Here is a 21,354-nt window from a genome sequence, read left to right on the forward strand (position 1 = left end):
GGCACAAACTAGGTAGTTCGGATTAGGCTTCCTATTCCGAACTACCGTTACTCCTCATGGAACGAGTCCCACTGGCTGATGACCTGGGTTTGTTAGTGTTATACCTGTACATAAAATGCTATCTATAATTCATTGTAATGTATCTTGCCTAGAACAATGGAGTAACTGATGCAACATAAATAATTGCTACACCACGACAACCTACATTCAAAGAACATTATTAAGATTGCAAAAGTCAAGTGCTCAAGATTTAGGAAACGCTAAAATTAAGGATGCCCATGTCAACTTAATTTGGCCTCCTTGTGCTTCTGTATTTTCACTTAAGTGATCACATACTATTCCTCCCCCCCTCGGAGTCCTACCTCCTTCAGTGCAAAGGATGGACTGAATGAACACTAGCCAATATATTGATTGCTCCTCGTTGTCCAATAGGTAGCCCCAGTCTTCTTTACTGCACCCTATTCCAAGCCTGTCTTAATTAATAATACTGTCTTATCTCAGGGGCTTCTCTGGGGTGCTTGTCACTACAGTGCAGGAGTGTGTCAGAAATATTAACTCATGGGCATGTTATTAGCCCCATTTTCCAGAGTAGGAACTCACAGGAATAATTTTAGACACACCTAGGGCCCAGTATTGCAGAGAACTTAGTATTATTTGCAGCACACGATGTGTTCGCAGCACCGCTCCCCTTGACGTCAGTTGTAGTGGTGCGTACTCGGCATTTCTGCCAATCCGACCCCAGGGTCTCAATTCAGGCACCCGGAAAATGAGGACCCAATAGTTCGTGGCCCTCTGTGATCAGGGTGGATTCAGGTGACCTGCCCAGCATCACACCATCTGTGTGACAAAGGCAGGGATAGAATTCAGTTCCCCAGGGCAGCAAACTGAACAAAGTCTGTCACGGGCCTCATATTGACACCCCGTATGATTTATGTCAGTCTGAGATCAGTCCCCTGCAGAAATGATGAAGTGGCTAATTCAAGACTCAATTAATAAAGAACTAAAGCAGGGTCATATAATGAATGGAGATAGATCTTGTCAAACTAACCTGGATGTGACGGGATTACATAGTCAGGTGATGAAGGTAATAGCATTGATGCAATATACTTAGACTTTTGTAAAACGTTTAACTTGCCACCGCACATTTTGATTACAAAACCAGAATGGTACCGACTAAATATGGCCCACGGTGAATGGATTAAAAACTGGCTAACTGATGGATCTCAAATGGGACTGTCTAGGATGAATCATCCTCAAGAGACTTTATTTCTAGTGAGGTCTCAAGGGGATTAGATGTAGGCCCCAATATTTTTATCAGTGATCTGGAAGGAAACATAAAACCATCATTGGTAAAGTTTGCAACTCAGAAATTGGGGGCATAAATAATAAAGAGCGCAGGTGTAACCCACACACCTAGTGTGGTTACTGAGCAATACAAGTGGTACCTAGACCACAGCAACAGTTAATATCAGGAGAACTCTACAGCATAGGCTGCGCAGGTACTGACTTTTAGCTCAGAGGGTGGAGGCACCTATACTTAGCTCCAGAGGTCCCAGGTTCAAATCCGCCTGGTGGTGGTTACACAGGCGACTGACACAGTGTGATCCGGATTGTTTGGGACGCTGGGCACCAGCAAACAATGAGTTTTGACACAGCTATATAGAAATGTCGACATTTAGGAACAAAAAATGTCGGCCAGACCCAGAGGATTTGGGGTGGGGGATTCTCCCCTGGGAAGGAGTGGCTCTGAAAAAGACGTGGGGGGCACCGGCTCATTTTCACCTCCGCTCCTACCATCCCTAGGGGCATGGCAGGGGCAACCCACGGCTGCTTTTCCCTCCACAGCCACCCTTCTACCAAACAGCACAGGGTGCAGGCATGACCCACAGGGAGAATGGGGCTCTGTCCCCCTCTAGTGGCCACGCCACGTCAGAGGTTAATGGCCCTACTACAAGCCTCGCATGCTTTTCACTTGATAGGCCTCGGGCCCACGCCCCAGGTGGGGGAGGGGCTGTCCTTTCCCGATTTCCCCCGGGGGGGGGGGTAAGACACATTGCCCCTCAGCACACAGCCTGGCCCCTCCCTGTGCCACGCCAACTGTACTCTGCTGTGTACCCGGGCATGCGGGGGCTGCGCTCTGGGAGCCTGGCGTGTCGGCCATCTTGGATGCGCTCTCCAAGAAAGCACCGAGGGGCCGTTTCTGCTCCCTCAGCGGCACCCAGGGATGGAAGATCGGAGAACGCGGCCCGTTGCTGTCACTTATTTCTGGTACAAGAGAGACTAGAGGCCTGTGAGTAAACGAAGACCATCCTAACCACCTCCAGGCAGGGCTGCGGCCTCCCCAACAGGCTGTGCTCATGACAATATTCCCTTGCGGATGCCCCACCGCTCAGCGGCTGATGCTGGGGGTGGCCAGCGGAGGAAGACAGGGAGGTGAGGCAGGGCGAAGCGTCTTTACTTTGGGCCTAACCCAGCCCTGGCCTCCATGAACTTGCTCCTTTCTATTGACACTGCAAACTCCACTTGTGAGTCGTTGCCAAGGACAACGTTGGGCTGAGGCTTGGAGCGCCTCTACCGTTCTCCACCATCCAGGCAGCCGGTGGCTTCGGCGAGCCCGGGGACATGCCAGGATCCGCTGGCGGTCACCCTATTGGCAGAGGGGAGATTCATCCCGTGGGGGGCCAACGTGGGAGTTAAGAGGCAAATGGTGCCCCAGCTGACCTGTTCTACTCCACTAGCGGGCGGCCACGTGCTTAGGGGTGCGCACCCGCGGCAGCTCACCCTGTTTACTCCCCGTCCCCCCCGGGCTCTCGTTCCCCCGCCTCGCCCAGCGCGTTCCCCTCGGGAAGGCCCGCCAGCTCCCCCTCTCACCTGTAGATCCTGTACCTGGTGGTGAAACCCTGGCGGTAGCGCTCGGCGAAGTCCGTGTAGTCCTGAGCTCGGTGAAACGGGCCCCGGTCCGTGAGCAGCCAGTCCAGCGGCGTCTGGCCTGGGGAGGAGGAGGAGGCCGCATGCTGCTCAGGCACCGGGCCGGCGGCGGTGGCCGCAACCGCCCCCCGGCAGCACAGACTCAGGACCAATAGCGCCGGTGCCCATGGGACCGTCAGCCGGAGCCCTTCACACTGCGCGCCGCGCTGCCGCCTCATGCTTCTCCGGCGCGGTTGGCTTCTTCATTCTCTCGCCACGCTCCCCCCCGCGGCGCTCCCTCCGGGCCTCGGGCGCTGCAACGGCACAAGGGGAAGGGATTAACGGGAGGCCCAGGCCAAGGACCGGCGGGTCGCTTCCTGCTGCTTTGCTGGGCGCCAGGGAGAAAGGCAGGGTAGGCCTGGAACCCGGCGGGGGCTGTTTGGCACCTGTCAGTGTGTGCGGCGCTGCCAGGCAGACGCCAACGCCCTCTCATTAGCAGACCAGCTACCCCATGGGCAATGCCAGGCCAGGCCCGCCCCGCACTGTCCGACCGGCGTACGCGCTCTGCTCCACCGGGAACAGCTCCCGGGAGTAGGGGGAATTCTTTCTCCACGTCACAGCCTCGAGCTATGTCTGCTCACCTGAGAGCTCTGGCTCTCAGCTGTATGTGGGTGTGGCGGGGGTAGCATGGCACAAAGGGAGATGGTGCAGAGCTCCACAGTGAAGGGGAATTCGGCGGCACAGCTGCAAAGTGCAACACCACGTGGACAAGCTCCGGAGGGTGCCGAGAGGGCCACCCCCTCACCCCTTTCGGACTGTGGTTGCTCTGAAGGTGGGGATGCTCCGGTGGAGATTTCAATGGGCTAGCGCAGGGCAACCCCACGGAGCCGTAGCGACTGGCTTGGGGCCCCGTTCTCTTTAGCAGCCCTGTCTCCCACAACATGCTGGGCAGCTACCTGGCTCCTCACTTCTGTGGCTCCCTTCCCAAGCCTCCCTCCTCTGCGGCACGGATGTTCCCACCCACCGACCGGACCTGCCATCGCCCCCTGCCCGCCCCCCCCCCCCGGTTCCTTTGGCCCAGGGTCCGGCTTGCTGAGGAAACGAAACGTTCTGTTGCACTCAGGGGAACGACCGGTCGGCGTCTGCAGCCCCGGCTGCCACGTCACCAGGACTAAAATAATAAACGCCCCAGACTGGCATTAAGCAAAGTGCGGAAGAAACACGCCCCGCTCCTGAGTGAGGTCAGAGCCGGGGGGAACCCACCTTCCTTTTAGGTACCCAAGTGGGCAGCAAATTTAGGTACCTGAGGGCGGCTGGGCCCAGGGCTTTGCCAAGGCCTCTCCCAGGTCAGGGTGCTGAGCATCTGCCAGTTTGGTCCTGGGAGGGCTGGGAAGGGAGCCACAGGAATTCAGGGGGCTTGGGAACAAAGGTGCCGAATGCTTTGCCGGGCGCGGCAGGTTTATGGCCGGTCCAGTCAGGGGTGGGGAGGCGCAGTCCAGGCAGGCAAAGGAACCCACGGCCATGTCCCATGTGAGCGCCCTGGTCTACAGAGCAGGGCGGAGAAGGCAGGCGCAAGGTGTAACAGGGCAGCCTGGCCCTTTAAGGGTCAGCCGGGCCTGTGTAGTGAGCTGCCTGAGGAGGTGGGACTAACGGGCCAGGTGTGAGAAGGGAGAAGGGTTGGGCTTTGTAAAACAGGGCCCGGGAGCGAGCGCACAGGCAGGGGTGGTAGCCACAGGGAGCAGCGCTGGCCCTGAGGTAGCTGCGGTTCCTGGCAAGGGAAGGCCGTGGGGGAGAGCGACCTGGAGAGAAAACCCCCCCGGGCAGAACATGCCCTGCTAGCGTGGCAAGAACTCTGCAGGCCGGGGGGCGCAGCGCAAAGAGCAGGGAACTGCCGGGGCACTGGAGCAGGCTGTCTGGGAAGCCTTCAAGGTAGCCCAGAGGTGGCAGCGAACTCGGCCCAGAAGGCAGGAGGAGAACAAGACTTCAGGGACCTCAGAAGGGACCCGAACTTGACAGACGACCCGGCTGGAGGGCTGGCCCCCGGCAGACTCAGAATGCTGTAGAGCCACCAGAGGAATTCCTGCCGTGCGGTGTCCGGCCTGGGAGGGGCGCTCTGGTGGTGAGTACCCCCCTCCTGCCACGCGTGGCAGCTTTATTCGCACGGGGGGGCTTCTGCCAGTGAGGGATCTGCTATTGGAGCAACCTTGAGGGGGGAGCTGAGGCTGCCAGGCATCTGGTGGCCTTGCTGGGTCTGCGTTTTGCTCGTCACCAGAGCCGGCGTCAAAGCAAGACTCTCCCGGCCGGGTTCGGGGGTGGACTCTGTGGGGCCCGGTGTAGGGCAACGTCTTGTTAGATGGTTACAGGCATCCCAGGTGGGATGTGAGTCACCATCCGAATGGAGGCTGGGTAGGAGCGGTGTTTGGTGAGTCAGCGTTTCCTGCTTGTTCCAGGGGGTTGGCTGAAGATGGTCCGGGTCACACCTCCCGCTCAGCTGACTCTGACTGTGGATCGAGCGTTTTCTGCCTTAGGGGGGTGTTTCTCTCGGGCGCCGAGGCCTAAAAACATCTGCAGAGCAAAGCCAAGGTCAAAGTCAGCACCTGCACTTCTGACTGGGGCTCCGTTAGCTGAAATAAACAGGGGAGGGGTGTAAAAGTGTAGCAGCCTCCAGAGGAACCCAACTCCAACCACCTGGAGAGCCTTCCCGCCGCGATGCTCCCAATTCCAACGCCTTCCTGGTGTCCAGTCCCCCTTAAAAAAGCCACCCTAAGCCAAGCACAGTTCTGGCCCAGGGAAGGGAGACCTGCATGAAGGCCAGCAGCTTGCTATTGATTTTCTATGGAAGGTGCTGAGAGTTTTCAAGTCACTTTCGGCCTGCTCTGGCTCCTGCCTCGGCTCTTCTTAAGCTGCTCGGAGATTTTGACCAGCTAAGCTCAGAGCACCACGAGTCCGTCTGCGTGGCTGCTTCTTGGCTGTCTTCAGGCCCTTCCGGCAGGAGAAATCGATCCAGGTGGGGGATGCAACGAGGGAGGCGTAAACTATCCAGGGGGCTGGGCTGATGAGTGGCGAGGGGCCAGAAATGGGGGGGTTGGTTTCCTTCTGTGGTTCTGCCCTTGGGTCTCTTTGACCTTGGTCAAGTCTCTTTGCCACTGCATCCCCCAGCTCACGCCTGACAACACTTCCCTGCTCCTGGAGGTAAGGGTGACCTCTCCGGTCCAAAACTGTCCTTATGGGGGTGGCAGGAGACAAAGGGATTTGGGAACCAACGGTGCAGTGTCCTGCCTCTTGGGAAAGGAGGCAAACAGAGCCGGTAGAGACTGAAGCCATCCGCTTCAAGGGAGTTTATTCACAACCTGCCTCGTTATTATCCCAATGGGGTGTTTTTCTCCTGTCTCTGAGCATGTGGGTCGGGTTGGAGGCTGCGAAGGAGAAGCATCCATGGAGGGAATCTCTGCTCTTCTCTCGAGAAGTGGCCCAAACCGTGGTCCCCATCAGAACCACCTGGGCGCCGGGGTACTAAGAATTAGTTCCATGTGTTTAGCAAACTTCCTTGCGAGTCATGAGGAGGATGTGCAGCCGGCAGATGTTCCCGTGCGCCCAGCTCTGCCGGGGCCTCTCGCTCCTGATCTGCAGCCCCACTGACAGGCCGGTCCTGGGCCCCCATGCGGCTCTAATAATACGTCTCCGTTATTACCTGCCACAGCCCTGCCGTTCCGGTGCCAGCCCCTCGTGCGGCGCTGCTAATGCATGTCAATCCAGACCGGCAGCCCCCCCCTGCAGCACGTCCTGGGCTAATGCCTGTCAGTCGTAGCTTTCAGCACCCCCGCTAGCCCAATCTGGGGGCCCCACGTAGCTCTTGGCAGGACTCGCAATCATGCTTTCAGTGCCGCCTGTTGCTCTACTCCTCCCCCCGGCTCTGTCACTCACCGCACTGCATGTCTGCCCTGCAGCACCCCACCTTTCTCCCGGGGGACGAGGGGTGGGGAGGAGGAACAGTCGGCATAAAACCGCTTAGGGAGGCTGTGGAATCTCCATCGTTGGAGTCTTTTAAGCGCAGGTTAGACCAACGCTTCTCGGGGAGGGTCTAGAGAACACTTAGTCCAGCCGGGAGGGCAGGGGGCTGCATTAGAACACCCCTCCAGGTCCCTTCCAGTCACGTGAGGCTAGACTGCTGAATCTCCGGCCTCCCCCAAGCTTCTCTGGCATTTGGGGTTGCCTGTCCGGCGGTAGCTCTCCTAATACGCTAGCAGCTGCCTTACGGCCCTTTCCTTATTCCAGCTGCTAGACCACAGCTCACTGAAGTCAATGAGCCACGCTGATTTCAAGGGGCGCTAGATTTCAAGACTTCCGCTGATTTCAAGGGGCGCTAGATCAGGCCCTCTTTTCGCTACCCCTTGCTCCTTCCCCCTCTCTGTCGCTCTGCACCCTCAAAGCCTCGTGACTTCAGTGGGATGTCCGGGTGCAGGGCACCTCGCGGGATGGGGCCCTCTGGGCAGGAGGCGTTAAGGGGGCAGAGCGTCCTGGCCAAGCATCAGCTGGCTCAGGGCCGTTCTCTCTCAGCATTGCAGCTCTCGGGTCTCCGAGGCGGGGGCAGGAGGGGGGTTCCCCAGGGCCGGAGCGGCAGGAGAGGAAGGCTGACGCTGGGGGCATCAGGGCAGCAAATGATCGTGGAGCACCTGGAGCGCGCCGGTGACTCTTGGGTTCCAAGAGACAGGGCGTGGCCCAGCGCTGGGGGGTGGGATGTCGGGCTCTGGGCCCCCTTGCTGCAGGGGGGCCAGGGGATCAGTGGGGGGGGATAAGGCAGCTCCCTGACGCAGCCGGCAGCAGGTTCCCAGCCAATGGGAGTGTGGGGCTAGTGCTTGGGGCAGGGGCAGTGCACGGAGCCCTGTGCGCTCTCCCCCTCCCTTCCCTAGGAGCCGGGCCTGCTGCAGCCACTTCTGGGGCGCAGCACAGTCAGCAGTGCCAGGACAGGCAGGGAGCTGCCTTAGCCCCCCACTGATCCCAATTCCCCCTGCAGCAAGGAACCCCAGCGCCCGACATCCCAGCCCCCAGTGCTGGGCCGCACCCCGTCGTTTGAAACCCCCGGGCTGGAGAGATCCTGCGTTGACTCCACAATCCGAGGGGAGCGAATCCGCCGCGTGCATCTCTTACTTGGGGCCGGCGGCCTCTCTGCCGCCAGGGGCAGCGGCTCTCAAAGAGCCGAGTTGGCCTGGACGTGTGGGACCCACTCACCTGCCCCCTTCCCGTGGCCGTCACACTCTGGGCCCTCAGCAGACCTGTGGCCGGAAGCCCAGGGAGGAGCAGCTGCCGCCAGGGGAAAGCTCCCTCCAGACCTGTGCTTGGCACCGCTGGTTGGCTGTCGGCTCTGCCTGCGCAAACAGGGCGCGGTTTTCTCCCCCCCGGGCGCCCTGCACCCAGCTCCCCTGGCGCGGCGGAGCCAGCTGAACGGAAAATGTAACACGCAAGCCACGGCGCTGATCAGCTCTCCCGGGGGCCCGGCTGCAGGGATGCACAAGCGACTGTGTACGGGGCTGGCAGACGCCGGGGCCACGCGCTCCCTCGGCACGAGTCCTGTGGCTGCCTCGCGTCCCAGCGTGGCTTCCCCCGTGCCGAGGCGCTTGCATGGACCTAACGCCCTTTGAGGAGCTGGGCCCGGGAGGCAGGGGGACTTGATCCTGCGAGGTGCTGAGGGCCCTCCGCTCCTACCGCCGCCAGCAGGAAGAGCCCTGGCCGAGCACGCCGGGAGCACAGCGCTACACATGGCTGCCTTCCAGGGAAGCGCCTGTTTTTCTGGGCTTAGCTGCAAATCCGCTCTTGTCCCATGTGCCCGGCTCCCTTCCAGGTTTGTTCTAGGCAAGACGTGACGTCGTGCAGGGGCAGCACCGTTCCGGCACAGAGCACAACTGGCCAGATGTTGGCTGCCAGGACCGGCTAGCACCCCACGGGCTGCGCGAGGATCCCCGTGAGACTCTGGTGTGAGCCTCCTCCTAAGTGGGAGGAGACCCAGGCACTGGGGTTTTGATCAAGGTGCCGAGCCACAGAGGGGAAATCGGGGCTGTATCATGCAGTCTCCGAACGAGCCAGAGTATTTTCACACCGGACAATGCTCCGGTCTCCAGCCTTGCAGTGCTAGATGGGAAGGATGGTCCAATGGTTGGGGCACTAGCCGGGCTGGCTGGTTCCCTCTCTGTCACCGACTGCTTGCATGCCCATGGTCAAGTCACCTAGCCTCTCAGTGCCACAGAGCCCCATCTATGCAGCAAAGATCATCGTGGGATCTTGCAGAGATACTGTCCTGGCTTGATTGCCTAGCTCTCTGCTGCTAGAAGGTCCAGCTAGAGCCGTCAGCAACCTGGCTGTGCCTACACATGCTGCCTGCCCAGTATTTTCAGGCAGTCCTTGCAGTTCCTAACAACCGGAGCCGTGGCTCGGGTGGAGCTGGGAGGCCAGCGTGCAGAGCCACTGGCGCCAGGCTGCTGGTCATTAGCTCCCTTTGGTCCTTTCGCCATGAATCAAACCAGTTCCCACCCAGAATATCCCTCCTATAAATGGAGACTTGGAGTGTAAGATTTTGCCTTGGGGCAGCTACTCCCGGGGTGACTGCAGGTGGTGCTGTGGCCCAAGGGTCTGCATCCCACCCTGGTGGGTCTCTTCCTGCCCGTCCCCAAGCTGGGTTTCACACGGGGTAGGGGACAGAGGCCAGAACCGGCCCGAGCGCGTGACTCCCTTCTTGCTGCCGGGCTGTCTCTCAGCCGCCGGGCTCAGAGCCAGGAGCCGCAGATCCTGAAGGCTGCTGGTTAACACACGTCTTCCAGGTGGACTGCATCTTCCCCCCGTGGGGCGGGTCCCTCGGCTCCGTTCTCCCGTGCTTTATCGAGCCCAACTTTCAAATGGCTCGAGCAACGGGACTCCAGCTGCTTCCCGTGGGAGCCTTGTCCGTGGTCCAATGCAGCTGGAGGGTAGGAAACGGTTCCTGAGAGCCGCTCGCAATTTGCCAGTGCGTCATTTCACCCCATCGCTTCTGCAATTACAGCGTGGGTGTCTCTCCGTTCCCCGGGCCCGATCCCCAGGCGGTGGGAGTCGGCGTGAGCCCACGGACGCCCGCGGAGCCGCACTGGCTCAGGAGTGGTGTGCGGATCTCTAGATTGATCTGGCTCCAACTTCATGTTCTTCCCGCACGCAGCAAGGCCCAGCGGCCACCGGGAAGATGCCCCTGGGGGAACGTGATCCAGTCAAAGCTCTGTAGTGGGAGTCCAAAGGCGTGGTCCCGCGGGGCTCTGTCCATCTTGGAGAAGGAGCAGGGAGGGCTGCTGCGTGCATCCCTCCAGTGCCCCCCAGAAAAGAATGGGGGCCAGAGGGACCTGGCGTGCGCTGCGGGGGCAGGCAGGGCAGAAGGGACGAGCTGGGGAGTGGGGGGAGAGGGCTGGGGTGGAGACCGTGTGTGCATAGAGCCAGAGCTACCCCCGACCCCGCCAGCAGGGCCCGTGTTAGCAAAGCCACCCCTGCAGGGCACCCTATTTGCCCACCTCTGCAGGGCCAAAAATGAGGGCCAGGCAGGGGCAGCTGGGAGACTCGCACAGCCGGCTTGGAGGTCCCGACCACACAGGAGGTGAGGGCAAGAGCGGTGAATCACCCAGCGTTCGGTGAGCGGAGCAGGCCCGGGACGCTGGTACCTGCTGCTGCCAGCAGGGGGCAGTCTAGCCCGACGTGGGAGGGGGAGGCTCCCCGGCTAGGACACCGTGGGCTGGCAGCTGGATGTGGCACCAGAACGCCGCGTGCGTGGGCGGGCCAGGCTGCGCGTGGCAGCATCTGGCCCCGAGCGTGGGGTTCAGGGGCCCAGCTTCAGCTTGGAAAGAACCATGGGGGGGGGGGGGCTGGCTGCCCCGTGGCAGGTTAAACCGTGGGTCAGAGCCCCGGGAGCCGCGGAGAGCCTAGAGCTACCGGGAGGGGGACAGACAAGCCGGGACCATCCCGTCTCTGGGGCTGGATTTCTCTGAGCCACATTACAACTGCGGAGCTGGGGTCTCAGATGGGCACGTGGCTGAAACCACCCTGAGGTTCTTCCGAGAGCCTGTTCAAGGATGTTCCTGGCCGGAGAGAGCAGCCTCAGAGGCGTGGGGGGGGCGGGAAGAGGGGGCGGATTTGGACAACCTCCCCCTGGTTCACCCTTCGAGACCCACCACCTCTTCCAATATCCCCTGGGTCATCAGAGCCCCCCTGTCCTCAGACGAGAGGCATCTGAGCTGCGCAAGCAGGTTGGAGCCAGTGTAAGAGTATGGCATGGGCAGGCCAGACTTGTCAGGCAGCCCGCTCCTCTCCCAAGCTGAGAGGTCCCTGGTTGTGGGCTGGCCCAGGCGGGTCCCCCAGGATTATCCTGGGACACTGGAGATGATCAGTGTTTAATGTCACCAGGCTCGTGAGCCCTGGCCCCACCCTGTGCCCAGATGGTGCCCAGGCCCCAATGCTCGCACTGTGAGTGTTTCCTGTTGGGGGGCTGTGTGACATAGTGGGGGGGTACCTTGCTGGTTGCTGTGCTGGGCAGTGGGTTGTGAGTGTCCTCCACTGGCTGCAGCACGGCCCAGCAGGGCAGGGGATGAGTCATTATGCAAGGGGGCTTCGAACCTGTCTGACCAGTTATCTCCCAGGGAGCGGAACAATGGGAAGAAGGGGAGTGGAGCCCTGGCTGGGGGCAGGGCTGGAAGTGAGTGGGTTAGTTTCTGTCTGGGAGCATGGAGGAGACAGCCTAGGGAAAGAGGCTGGAATTTAGGGGCCCAGTCTCCCCCATCTCAAGGGGGGGCTGAGGCATCCTAGGCCTGCCCTAGAACCAGATTACATCTGTGCTGTGCTTTATCCTGGGGAAGCAATAGACTCCCTCTATTCTACTGGCTGGTGGAGTCTGTTTGGGCCATTACGGGGGTGCAGGAGACGGGACGACCCCAACGCGCCGTCACAGGCTGGAGCAGGCACGCTGACCGCACGGGGTCAGCGCAGCCCCCCCTTGACCAGGCGCAGCGTAACGTGACAGGCCCCCGCTAGCTGGAGATCGGGGGCTGTGCGGTTAGTGGCCCCAACCGGGCGGGAGTGCAGCCGCTTGGGCGTAACCGTGCCCGTTCCCACGCACACGTCCTGGGTGGGCCTGTGCTGGGAAGGGGGGGGCAGAGATTACTCCTGGGGGTTGGTGTGGGGGCGTCTCTTGTTGCAGCCTGGGTGCAGGGGCTCAGGTGTGCGGTTCCTACGAGCCTCACAGGTGTAAGCGCGTCAGGTTCCCCTGGACAAACCTAGGGCGAGGGTGACCAGATGTCCGGATCTTTATAGGCCCAGTCCTGATAGTACCGGCTTTGCCTTATGTAGATGCCTGTCTCCCCCAGCCCCGGCCTGGTTTCTCGCTCTTGCTCCCCGGTCGCCGTAAGCGAGTCTCCTCGGTGCCTGGGAACCGGCCCCCGGCCTGCCACCGTGTCTGGTTCCAACTCCTTCTTTGGCCAGAACAGTGGACGTTTCCACGGGAAAGGCAGCTTCTGCTGCTGGGGGGTCAGCCCGAGACCCTGGAAATGTTCAGGCTCCGGCGGCCTCGTGGATCCCCCTCCCTTCAATGAAAGCTCTTGAAGAAAAACGCCAACCGGAAGGAGTTTGCCAACTTTCTCGTGGGGACCAGCCCATTTCCCGAGCATCGCTACCTAACCTTCTTCCGGCCCCTCCTAGCCATCCAGTGCCCCTTTCTCTGCAATGGATCGTGGGTAGCTGGCTTGACACGCCCTCCTCCTACCCCCACAGGGCGGCGCAAATCAACAGCCCAGCTGGAGTCTGATCTGAGAGAAACCCAGAGGGCAGAAACAACCCATCAGCCACCGGCTGGGAAGCCAGTACCGCTCCCTGCCCAAAAGGAGCCGATGAGATGAACATCTCCCTCCGGCCTGGGGTCTCTCGTCCTGCCTGCAGGACCCTGCAGGGAGGAGGCAGCTGGGGTGTTCGAAGTGCACCCAGAAATGAGCTGAATAACAAAGGACCCTTGCTGACTTGGGGAGCGAGAACAGGGTTAGAAGGAATGTCAGATTGCAGAGTCCTGCAGACCTGAATCAAACAGCTTTCAAGCGGCCCAGTTTTCCTCCCTGCAGCTGCCGATTCCTCCCTGCTTCGGGGAAAGGCAAGGAGGGGGTGTTGTCAGCTAACACGCAACCAGAGCAGCTGGGGCGGCGGAGGCAGGCCGGGAAGCGGGGAGAGCGCGCTGCTATTTGGGAGGGGGCGGCGGCAAATCAACGCGGTGGCTGTGGCAACCAATCTCCGCTTCGGGGTCGGCTGCTCCTAGGACGTGCCCCGCAGCCCCACGCTTACAGGGAGCGCTTGTGGGCAGTGCTGGAAGGCGGCTGGGCGCTGGCACCCGGCGGAACAGGTGCTGCACACACACAGGGTGGAGGCTCTGCTCCCTTTTTCACTGATGAGCGGATGGAGGGGAGGAGATTTTATTTGCTCGGGGTCATCTGCAGCCAATGCAGGTGTGTTTCCTTCCTCTCCTGCCCTCCAAGCCCCAGGCCTTCACCCTCCTTTTGTCTGGGTTGAGACAACCTCCGGGAGAGGAGGTGGTCGGGGAACCCAAGGGCCTGGTCCCAGAATTCAGGAAGCTTGTCCTCCGTCAGGATAATGCCCAGCCACACGCCGTGACCCTGCTCCCTTGCAAGCCAATGGCAAACCCATTCCTTGTGTAGAACCGTGTAACCGCCCGGTGCAATCATTAAGACATTCGCTAATTGTCAGGGCCACTAGCATTGATTTGTGTCAGGCCGTGTGCATTTTCCAGCTTGCTTCCTGCAGTGGATGAAATAGAAATTAAAGCAGGGCCAGGCACCTTTTGAAACTTGCCACGGGCCCGATCCCCTGTGAGCATGAACTGGCGTAGCTGCATCGATTCACGATCAGTTTCTACCAGCTGTGGATCTGATCTGCTGGCTTGAACTCTCTGGTGTTTGCTCAAGGGGCTGCCAACGGCCTCCCCTACACCAATGCCGGCTCGTGTGTCCCAGGGGAGCGGACGTCCCCTTGGGATCCCACCTTCCGAAGGAGTCCTACCAGCCCAGGTTGTCCTATGGACCGCTCTGATTCAGTGGCGCTCCTCCCTCTTTTTCTGCCCACCCCGGTATATTCTCCATAGTGCCACAAGCCAGAGTAAGCCATCAGTAGGAGGTGGGAATTGGGGCTTGACACAGGGCCCCCTAGCACCAGGCTGGGGCACTGTTCTGGAGAGAAGGCTGCCATGGATTCGGTCACGGGACAACACACGGAGAGAGCAAGTCTCCCTGGCCGTAGGCAGAACCAGGCTGGGTTGCCTACTTGTAGCTTGTCTGTCTGTTCCTCTGTGTTGGAACAGTGCCTGGGGTGCAGGAACTGGACCGTTGTAGTGGCTTCCAGATTCTACCCTACTACAGGTAATAACAATGAGGCATCTGGCTAACGGCCCCCTGCCGGGAGTTCTTCCAGCAGGGGGTCTCCCTTCGGCCAGTCAAATAGCAAAGCCCCCACAGTTGTTCTTGAGTCACTGCTGAGTTATGGAGCCCGGCACCTCACTCACCACTAGGGGGCGCCTCCCAGGACAGGGTGCTGCAAGGCAGGCTGAGGAGAGGTAGCAGGATGGACAGCTATTGGCTGACGCGATTGTAAGAGACAGTCTCTGCCCCGAAGGCTGACAGTCTAACCAGACCAGTCGGCCACAGGGTGGGAGGGGAAAGGGAGGCACGGCGAAGGGAAGTGACTTACTCAAGTCACACGATAGCACCTGGAACAGAACTCGAGTTTCCTGACACCCCCCCTCCCCCAGCCCTATCCACAAATTCTTATTGTGCGGGCTGCTGTGGAGGTCTTTATAGACTGTAACAACAAACACCCCAACTCCATGGTAAAAGAACATTATTAAGACTGCACAATGGCGCTTTCAACATTTGGGAATGGCAGAATTAAGGATGCCCATGTACCCTTAACTCTGCCCCTTTCTACGGATGCAGGGTGACCGTCTTTAATTACATGGTCCCATCTGTTTTAGCCACAGGGGCTGTAGAAACAACATCAGAGCACTCTGTTTTCTGGGACACACGCCCTACCCAGACCCATAGCTTGTCCTGCCGCTGTGTTTTAACTTTCACTTTATCCCCCCTCCCCCAGCATGTAACTAGCACTGCACAGAGCTGCTGTCCATGCACAGGGAGCGGCAGGAAGCCAAGAGCACACGAGGGATCTGCCTCCCACATTCTCCTTTGCACAGCGTGGGCATGGGAACAGGCCTGGGGAAGGGTCATTCTGAGCCAGCGTTATACAGGAGGTCAGGCTGGCTGATCACAGTGGTCCCTTCCGGCCTTATCATCTCTGGGTGTGACGTGGGCAGGGGCTTGAATTTGGGTGGTTCTTTGTCTCTTCGGTGTGTTGGCTTCCGGTGCTTCCCTAGCTTTTGGGAGCAGGCAGCGTCTCAGCCACCCTTCAGAAATCATGACTCACGGCCCTAAATCAGGAGAGTGGCTTAAAAATAATGAGATTTAATGTAGCTGTTTGGCATCTGCTTTCCGAGCCTTTAGGATTCGCACTGAGCTTTTCCTCGCCACCATGAAAAGGCTAGAAACCTGGGGCTTTTTTTTTTTAACCCATAAGATTGTCCCATAACCCCGGGAGCCCAGGAGCTGGGGATTGAAGCAGGCTGGAAAGCCTGTATAATCTGCTTCCCTGTTGTCTGTGTGGGTCTTTCTCAGAGCCCCAGGGAGGGAAAAACGAGTGCAAATCCACAGTCACTGGCGGGGCCTCGGGGGTCAGGAGGTGCCTAAAACACCTGTACTGCCTGGGTTTCCGACTGGTTAGTGTCCCTGTAAGCTGATCTATAGGGCTGGGGGCTCACCTTTGGGTGGTTGGTCTTTTGGGGGGCACTGCTTGCCACCAACAGAGCCCGCGGGGCTTGGCACAACGACCTGCCTCCATACCGTACTCCCCGGCGGCACAGCCCGCCCTCGCCAGGTCTGACACTGGCCCAAAGCCCGTGGGAACCCAGCCGGTGGCTGTGGGCAGAGGTCGAGCCTGACGCCTGGGCCGTGTGGGGCGGGGAGGGAGGGAAGAACACAGCACACAAAGGAAACAGCAGGGGCAATTGCGGGGCGGAGGGGGGCGGCTGTCGGCTGAAAGGCAGGCTGGCTCCCACCGCTGGTTCCGGCTGCAGCCTCAGGCCTCCTCTCTGGGTTTGGATGCTCGGCTGGGCTCAGCGCGGAGCGAGGGGGAAGAGTGACACCTGCTGGTTCACCCGAACCACAGCCGGCGGCATTTTTCCGAGGCGTGGACTCAGCCCCACGCCGGCTTGTAAGAGCTGACCGGCTCCCAGCACCCAAGACGCTGCTCCCTGTGACGTGGCCGAGCGCCTTTCCTGCCACGGATGGTCCACGAGCCACTGAGGAAAAGAGGCAAGAGGGGCAGCCGGTGACCCTCACAGGTACAGCAAGCTCAGGGGTGTCCGGCCAGGATCTCACTAACCCACGCCTCGGGCGGGGGGGGATTTTAGCAGCTAAATCCAAGGAGCGAGCAGTGTCTTTAGGAGGGGGGCACCGACAGCATGGCTGAGCTGTTTGCAGAACTGTTCAAGCTGAGCGTGGCCATGGCCAGGCCCCAGAGAAATGAGCCGCTCTCCGGCTCCAAGGTGAAGAGACCCGAGAAGCCAGGCCCGGGTCAGTGTCGGGGTGCTCGGGGCAAATATTTACCAGGGAGCCGCTCTTTTCACGTTGGCCGGTGTTAAACATTTGCCAGGCCCGTGCAGGTGCTGGCCAGGGTCGGGCTGATTGGGTTTGCCCAGCAGTGAGGTCCCAGGCCGACGGAGCGACTGTTGTGGCTTTCGGTACTGTGATGCCTCTTACACCCGCCTGCGTCAGGCTTTGGCATGCAGCCCGGTGCTCCTGTAATATTCCCGTCTATCCCTCTAGCTTTTCCCCATCCAATTCCCATTCCTAGACCCTAAGATCGATCCTGCATCCCAATTTGGGCATCCACCCTAGCTCAGCATTTCTCTTAGATCCCAGCATTCGTCACCCTACAGGTATCTTAGAATTGTCCCTACGGCTCCATATCTATCCCATATTCTACAGCCCACCATGCTCCCCGTGTGCCAGTCCCCTGCATCGGCCCTATCTGTGCCGCCACCGTTGCCTTCTGTCCCCCTACCCAAACGCCCTTCCTACTTCCTGGTCTCCTTTCACTTGTACTGTCCTCTGCCTCACTACCAACGCGGCCCCTCCACGGCTCGGCATATCAATGCCCAACACACCGTGAGGAACGTCTCCTGCTGGGGATGCAGAGAAGTGAGGTTCTCCTCGCACAGCCCATGAGGAAGCAGAGGGTGAGAGAGACCCAGATCCTGATCCCAGCAGACGTGAGGAGCCTAAATGCCTTGGAGGACCTGGGCCTTTGGGAGTTTCCCGTTGTCACAAAGGGTGACGGCAGAGCGAGGAATTGAATCTGTGGGCCCATCCGTCCTGCAGGTTGCTGCTATCCTCCCACCAAGGGGGGACAATCGTTCCCCAGCCCAGGTTCCTTTCCAGGGCCCAGCAGGGACACGAGCCCAGAAGGTCTGTGCTAGGAGGCTGGAGCTGGGGGGCAGGACTTCCTACACGAGTTCCCCCTTTGCCAGACGACATGAGGCACTATGCCCATTTCAGGCCAGCTTTCTTCTCTCCGTTCTCCGCGCTGCCACCTTCGAACCTAGCAAGGCTGAAACCACAAGCTCAAGCAATGCACCGGCACCGACCTGCTCTTTAACGACAATGCTGGGGACAGAGGGGGGCACCGAATCTCCAAAATATTTCAGAAAGGATGGAGGGAGGCGGGGAGCAGCATGCAGTCAGCAGAAACTGCCCGGCAGCTGTCTCTGCTCTCCCTGGGGGCTCCTCTATGGAGGCTGGCAAGCTCCCGGGCACTCAGCGTCTCCGGAGCCCTGTCTGACGAGTCGGCCGTGCCTGGGGAGCGGAAGAGTTGGATGACGCAGGGACAGCGCCCCATAAACAACTTGTTTTTAAGCCAAGAGGACGGTTATTCAAAGGATGGTCCTGAACGCAGGGCCGGAGGGCGGCGGCTGGGTCTGCCACAAGAGGCTGAAATGCTGAAGGCCAAGTGGAATCGTCTGGCTGGGGTACGCCCTGCCTTCCTCCGCACCCTTACCTGGGCCAAGCTGCCCGGCCCTTCGGAACAAGCGGCGCGCCGGCAGCACAGAGCATGTTTGCACCACGCAGCGGTGGCTTCAGGACACCTGGGCTCTTCTCCCTCCCTGCTCAGGTGCCATATTGGGAAAGAAACCACCGATGTTTTCAACAAGCACAAAATAGGCAGCCCCGTTACTCCCAGGAAACCCTGTTGCAGGGCTCAGCGGCGCTCGGCTTTCCTGAGCTCCCACACCCTGCTGGATGCAGTGCACTTGTCTGAGGCACTCGCTCCTCTCCCCCTCTCTCGGAGAGACAGCCAGACACGTCCATGTTAAGTTCTCAGACGGAATACACATGTGTACACGCCCAGCCCCTCCTCAGCTTCAGCGGCTGGAGGTATTCAGAGGGCTCCGATCCCTGTAGAGGCTAGGCACTGTCTGCAACGCTGGTACAACAGGCCTCTTAGCTGCCAAATGCATCAACCCCTGGCATAACCTCCCCACTTTGTACCGCACCGAGCACAGCACGTACCCCTACAGGCCGATCGCAGGACCCGTTCTCCAGTGGCTAGCGACTAGGTCAGTGGGTCTCAACCCTCCCCCACTGGCTCTGGCCCCAGCCCGGGCAGTGCTAACCAGCAACATGAAAAGTCATGACCTGCCATGGATGCCGGGCTGGCTGCTAAAAGTTCATGTCCCTGTAAAGCTGGGGCAGGTCACTTTTTTAGTGGCTGGGACGAAGCAAAAGGAATCTTATCTCCTAGGCTGGTGCAATGTGATCCACGGGCCCACTCCTATATAAGCCAAGGCAGGAGAGCTTAGAATTAGGTCATCTTGCTCCGTCCCTGGCTGTTAGCAGCCTGGTTTCCAAGGCCAGGGCTTGTCCAGCTCTAAGCAACTCACCTAGCTGCCCCTTTGTCCCTCAGCCTTGTACCATTCCCCAGAGATGGGCGGTATCTCTGGGTGCATACACTGGACAGGGCGGTTCAGCAGAGGCTGCATGAGAGCACCCTAGCCTTGGAGCACCCAAGCTTTCTGCTTGCAGGTAGGAAAGGAGCCTGGGGGTGCCTGCAAGAACAGCCTGGGGCCTTTGCTGGAGCTAGGGGTGCTGTAGGGCAGTCCAGCCCCCTCCCCTTGGCTTGGAGAGGTTTCCCATCACATCCAGCGCTTACAGTTTGGTTGAGGGGCTCTCCACCCCCCCCCCACTAAACACTGTCCCAGCCCCCCTCTGCTACCCTGCTGCTGGGAGGCAGGAGAGGCACTTGGAAGACTTACCCCAGGCACAAGGATCGTGGCTCCAGAAGGCAAACCCGCGACGCCAGCCGCTGTGAATCCGGAGCAGTGAATCCGGAGCGGTAACTCCGCAGCGAGGATCCGGTGCGGGAAAGCGCCGGGGCGCTGTCCCGAAGCCCCTGGCCGGCAGCCAGCTGCCTTAGCGCCCCGGTACGAGCAAAGCGCCCCAGTCAGCATAGCCCCTGGGCCCCTGCCCGTCATACGCGGTGGCAACTTTCCAAAGTCCGGCCGGTGGCGCTCGCTTGTCTTTCGGGGAGCCGGGGCCAGCGGGGCAGGGAGGCACCCGCTCAGCGCAGCTGTCCCGGCGCTGGCTGGAGCTGCGCGGCTCCCCTGCTCTGCCCGTCCAGGGGCTCAGTCCCCACCATGGCCGATGCGCCAGGCCAGTCCCGCGCCGCTGCGCCCCGGCGAACTCCAGGCTCTAGCGCGCCCGCCCAGCGCCCGCCCAGCCGCGGGCACTGCCGTGGTGGCGTTCGCCACGTGTCATGCTGGCCTCTCGGATGGGGGGGGGGGGTCACCCGGCGCGGCCGAGGGCTCCTGCCGGCGCCTCTCCCGGGGCTGCGCTGCGCGTCCCTTGCGCGGGCGAGCGCAGCCCTGCGCTCCAGCTGGCGCCCGCCTGGCCACTGTCACCTGCGCGCTGCTCGGGCGCTGGCGGACCCGAGATAACCGCGCCGCCCGCCCCGCACACTCCCCCGCCCGCCCGCATGCAGGCGGGCAGCCAATGGCAGCCTCGGCCAGCGGGCCCGAGCTCCCGGATTGGCCCGGCTGCCCGGCGGGGGGGGCGCCCCCCCCCGGCTCAGGGCTAATGGCCAGGGCCGGGCTGCAGCGCGCCCCGGGAGCCGGGCAGGGCTCAATCCGCCCCGCTGGGGCTCGCCGGGCCGCGAGTGCGGGGGCAGCTGCTGCGGCTCCTAGTCCGGCTCCTGGAGGCGGAAGGGGACTGAGCCCTGGCCAGGCGGCCGGAGCCGAGCCCGGGGCGCGGGGGGGCGGTGCAGCAGCTGGGCACAGCCTTGCAGAGGGGCACGGCGGGGGGAGGAGGCTGATGCTGCAGATCAGGGTCCTCCCAATTCCAGCTGGCAAGAGACAGACACGGGTCGCCCCCCCCCCCCCCCATCTCAGCCTCATCCTCCCGGTTCTGGACCCAGGGCCTGGCTTGGGGACGCTTTCCATCCTCTCCAGGGCTTGCAGTTTGGCTCAGTGGCTCCCAGCACCCCCACTAGGCCAGCTGGTCATTGAATCACAGAACAGTAGACCTCGAAGGGGCCTCGGGAGGTCACCACGTCCAGTCCCCTGGCCCCACGGCAGCACCAAGCACCCTCTAGAGCGTCCCTGACAGATGCCAACAAGCTGGCTGATGCTGAGAGCTGTTGGCCACCCCCTTCCGTGCCCCTGAAGCCACCCTGACTCAGCACGTGTCAGGATCAGGCCCCTAAATGTCTTCTGAAGAGCAACCAAAGGCAAAGTCTAATCTTGCTGCTGTGAAAAAGGCCCTGCTGGGAACTGGGAACTGGGGGAGAGGCAGGGACCAAGGGGAAGGGAAAGAGGGAAGATGGAGGGAGGAAGAGCAGGACTTGGACCATGGGGATTTATGTCTCCAGTGACATGCGGGTAGCCTCTGCATAGCGGCAGGTAAAGGGGATCAGAGCCTAGGGAGTTGCGGGGAGACGTGACCCCTTGCCCGCCTGGCTCCATCTGCACAAGCCTTCCTTCCCCCCTTCCTGCCTAGCCCAGGACCGACAGGAGGGGAGCGGCGTGCGTTCCAGCTCCCAAGCAGCCTTTCAGAGATTATGCTGTGAAGTGACTGGAAACAGGAAGGATTCCGAGATTTAGGGAATTAGACACTGGGATTAGCCAAAGGGCTCATGAAGCCAGATGTTCTGAATGAAACTAAGTTTGCCGTTCGCCCTTCCCCTCCCTGCCCTGGACCTGACATTGGGGCAGACCTGACATTGACCTCCAGACACTCAAACTCCCTGTCCCTGCTCTCGGGTCAGGTTCACGGACTCGGCCCGTCTCTT

The 21,354-nt window shown here is 60.6% G+C and overlaps 1 protein-coding gene across 1 annotated transcript in view; it reads right to left on the reverse strand.

The window, feature by feature from the left end:
* Positions 1 to 19,992, reverse strand: part of BRINP2 (BMP/retinoic acid inducible neural specific 2) — a 40,666-nt gene extending 20,674 nt beyond the window's left edge. Inside the window, exons 1-2 of the mRNA XM_075936889.2 lie at positions 19,325 to 19,992; positions 2,872 to 3,221 (exon numbers count right to left, since the gene is read on the reverse strand). Of these exons, the coding sequence (XP_075793004.2) occupies positions 2,872 to 3,146 (275 nt within the window). The 5' untranslated portion in view covers positions 3,147 to 3,221; positions 19,325 to 19,992. The remainder of the gene's footprint in view (positions 1 to 2,871; positions 3,222 to 19,324) is intronic.
* Between the last annotated feature and the right edge of the window lie 1,362 nt (positions 19,993 to 21,354).

This window comes from Pelodiscus sinensis, chromosome 9, assembly GCF_052426305.1.
Source record: "Pelodiscus sinensis isolate ZL-2025 chromosome 9, ASM5242630v1, whole genome shotgun sequence".
In the NCBI taxonomy this organism is placed as follows: Eukaryota; Metazoa; Chordata; order Testudines; family Trionychidae; genus Pelodiscus; species Pelodiscus sinensis.